The 3,593-nt window shown below is 38.7% G+C and overlaps 1 protein-coding gene across 2 annotated transcripts in view; it reads left to right on the top strand.

The window, feature by feature from the left end:
• The first annotated feature begins 499 nt into the window (after positions 1-499).
• Positions 500-3,593, top strand: part of LOC107654491 (casein kinase I-like) — a 46,438-nt gene continuing 43,344 nt past the window's right edge. Inside the window, exon 1 of one of the 2 annotated variants that reach the window (XM_016441571.1) lies at positions 500-981. In XM_016441571.1, coding sequence (XP_016297057.1) covers positions 906-981 — 76 coding nt within the window. In that variant the 5' untranslated portion in view covers positions 500-905. The remainder of the gene's footprint in view (positions 982-3,593) is intronic. The other variant, XM_016441570.1, reaches the window with a different exon arrangement.

Genomic DNA, 3,593 nt, shown 5'->3' with positions numbered 1-3,593 from the left:
GATAGAGAAATTAGTTAATTTACAAGCTTCCTTACAAATGGGTGCATAGTTATTATTATCATCATTATTATAATTATTATTTACTCTTACAGTTACTTGATGCGTTTCTGGTCTCAAATTGTAGCTTTTTACTTCTTACAGTTTATAAATGTGTGAATTTCTGTCATTATGGTTCTTTTCCATAACACTGAATGTTGTAACAAAGGTAACAAAGAGTTGGTTATTATTATTAAGTCTCTTTCCGACTCAGACTGCATAGGTTAAAGCTTATGGGGCTGTCACGCGATGAACGAATGACTCGGAAAAACCCGAAGACTCGAAACAGGTTGATTAATTCCAGTACAGAACCTATAGGATGTTGCGCATGCGCGACTGAACGAATCACTCCCCGAGACGACTCGTTCTTCCCGAGTCACATTAAAGATTCGTTCAAAATGAACGAATCGTTCAAGAACGACCCAACACTAGTTGCTAGGGGAAGTGACGCCACGGCGGTCGGCTGGCTGATGGAGCGTCTGTTGTAGCAGATACACAGAGAGTCCGCGGAACTGGGAGGGAGTCGTTCTCAAAATCCGCCTTCATCCTTTTTTAAACAGACTATTTTCAGGGTAAAAATTACTAGAGCATAAAGTTCACACTTTACTCTTTTTAATAAGCCTGATATTTTGATATTTCCCGATTCGGAATGTTAGAAAACGACTGGTGAAAACTGGGTAGCTACTGTGGAAGGGAATTAGCAAGCTAGCAGGCTGTATAAGGGGATTCTGGCAGGGAGAGACGGAAGAATAGACGGGTAACAAAGAACGGGGTTTCGTTGCTTTTATTAAACACTCCGAACGTATATCATTTAAACTACTCCCGTTAAAGCTAGCTTGATCGCTAGCTTTGTTATTTAGCCATTTATCATGGAACTGAGAGTAGGAAACCGATACAGACTGGGAAGGAAAATTGGCTCTGGATCCTTTGGTGACATTTATTTGGGTAAGTAGTCGTTCACTTTATTTGTTCATTTATTGAGAGAGTCGGTATTATCTGTCAGTTTGATAAAGGTGCACACCGTATTTTGTTTTGAAACGTCAAATGGATTCCCAGCGTCCCTTGGTCAGCTGCTATTAAAAGTCCTATTCAGTGTAGCTTGAACACCAGAAAACCTCCACTAACCACCGCTATTTTAACAGGTAGCCAGCTAGTTTAACACGACAGTTAACTGGAGATTAGTCTCAACAGGCATTAGTCCCGTGTTTGTATGTAAATAAATATTGTTACTAATATTACGTGATATGAAGCTTTTCTTGAGTGAAAATACAGAAACGGGCAGTCCAGCTTAACCAGTTATGATTTATGGACTACACATTATTAGAAATGATATTGTCAAGAACCTACAAAACTGCTGTATATATGCATTTGTACTCTTACTATAAAACAAACACTGAAGAAACTGTAAGTCCCAGATCAATTTAGACGTAATTCAGCTTTGCCTTTTCTAAATACACTGTTCTGCATTTTGTTTGCTGAACTGTCAGCTATATTGTAATCATGTGTCATTATTATGTTCATAAAATATGTGCGTTGTTGGAGTCTCACATTTAAAGGTTTTATTGTAATGGCAATGTCCTGGTATATCCTGTCAAAGACAATCATATGGCGAGTTAAGCCTGTGTTTTGTGTCTTAAACATGTAATATTTTCAAGATCAAGGTGTCAGTCAACTTGCTCTTTTTTCCCCTTTTAAAGACTTTGCTACACTGTATGTGTACTGTATTTTTGTTATCTCACTGATTTGTCAGCTCTTGCGGGTCTGACAGAAGAGGAAGTGAAAATAGTTTTTCACAAGTAAACAGATATAGGAGCATTGGCATCGGATGCTGTCTGCAACTTCTGAGTTGTTTCTACATGTTGCTAGAGGTCTTTAATTATAAGAACCTTTATAAAAGGGTCTGTTATGCTCAACTTGAACAAGTTGGCAAGTTCCCTTCGCGTGCAAGTTTCAACTTAACTTCCACAGGGTCTTGTGAAAAGAACTGGTGATGTAATATTTGCTTTCGTCATTGGTTTTGGAGGCAACAACAAACCTGAGGCAACTAGTATTGTTGTAGGCAGCTACCTTTAATGTACCTTTCTTATAAGGTCTTATGTCACCACAGTGAAGTTATTAAAGTTATTATATATATGGTCCTGGGCTTAGTACCAGTTTCTTTTGAAGCCTCCTGCACAGGCCTTTATGGTTTGAGTTGTGATGCAAAGTTTTTGCATTGCAATATGGGATGCATATGGTTCCTTGTGGTTTGATGGGCTTTGTGCTCTTGCTCAACTCCTTCGTTTTCGTTTTTCGCAGTTGGAGTTGTGTGCAATGATCTCAACGCTGGCCAGAGTTGTTTATTATGATACGTTCTCTGCAGTACTTTGGTGGAGAAATACTCCACGCCTCCTCTCTGTACTTCTCTCCAGAAACGGCTTAAAAAACAACCACTAGTTCCAAAGCAAGATCCTAAATCTGAATAGATAAGCCGCCCAGTATGTTCTTGCGAAATTTTGTTTTTTGCAGAAGTCCATTGAAGTTTGCAGACAAAGTAGAAAGAAGGATTTTTGTGTGGCTGTTTACATAAAAACTGGATGCTTTGTTTTTGTTTGCTACAGGATGGCACGATCAGTGCACTTTAGAGTTGGGTTACACATCTTATACATGTCGCTGTGGCTTTAATGGTCAACATAGAATCCAAGTGTGTGAATTACCAAGTGCCTAAATGTTGTTATGCAACAGTGGTGATTCAGCTGGTGTACTGGAAACAGCCGTGTTCATGTACTCACTAAGGGGCTTATGCAAAGACTCCCAATGTCCCCACACCTGGGGAGGCAGAGCCTGACAAACTCCAGCTGCGGCTGAAGGAGGCCAGACTGACATGATCAAAAACACATGGTCTCTATACCAAGCCTCTTAAAAAGTACAACAACAGCCTGCCTGTGTCAACCAGAGACGCGGAAATACTCGCAGAGCTCTCATGAAAACATGTCTTGTGGCTTGTTAAATCATGCAGCCGAGAGTGTTTTTAGTGGCACAGTGGCACAATGTTTTTCCACTGTCTTGAGTAAACAACAACTTCTAAATCGTTTTTTGGAACTGTATCGTAATTTTGTTTTTTGAATATTTATTTTTGTAAATATGGGAATTGAGCATTACACCATTCAAAATACACCATTCAAAAGTTAAGGGTCAGTGAGATATGACTGACATTTATAATATTACAAAAAGTCAAATAAATGACTTTTTTTAAACATTATTTATTAAAGAATCCTAAAAAAATCTAGATAAAAAATAAAATTAAGCAGCACAACGGTTTTCAACACTGATGATAATAAGAAATTAGAGCCCGACCGATATATCGTTTTGCCTATATTATCGGCCGATATGAGCCTGTTTCCGATATATCGGTATCAGCGAATATGCCGCCGATATTAAATTTTTTTTTACAGAACATATAACGCAGATAAAATGCTTGAAATTGTGTAATTACTTAGTTTGTCCAGCAGAGCGCGCTCCATTGTTTGCTACTGGCGACCTGGATGAAACGCTTTAAAGCTTAAGGCTATAGAAAA

Source organism: Sinocyclocheilus anshuiensis, unplaced genomic scaffold (genome assembly GCF_001515605.1).
Source record: "Sinocyclocheilus anshuiensis isolate Anshui unplaced genomic scaffold, SAMN03320099.WGS_v1.1 scaffold419, whole genome shotgun sequence".
In the NCBI taxonomy this organism is placed as follows: Eukaryota; Metazoa; Chordata; class Actinopteri; order Cypriniformes; family Cyprinidae; genus Sinocyclocheilus; species Sinocyclocheilus anshuiensis.
The sequence above is the reverse complement of the archived record's forward strand: the minus strand, read 5'-3'. Positions and strand labels throughout refer to the sequence as shown.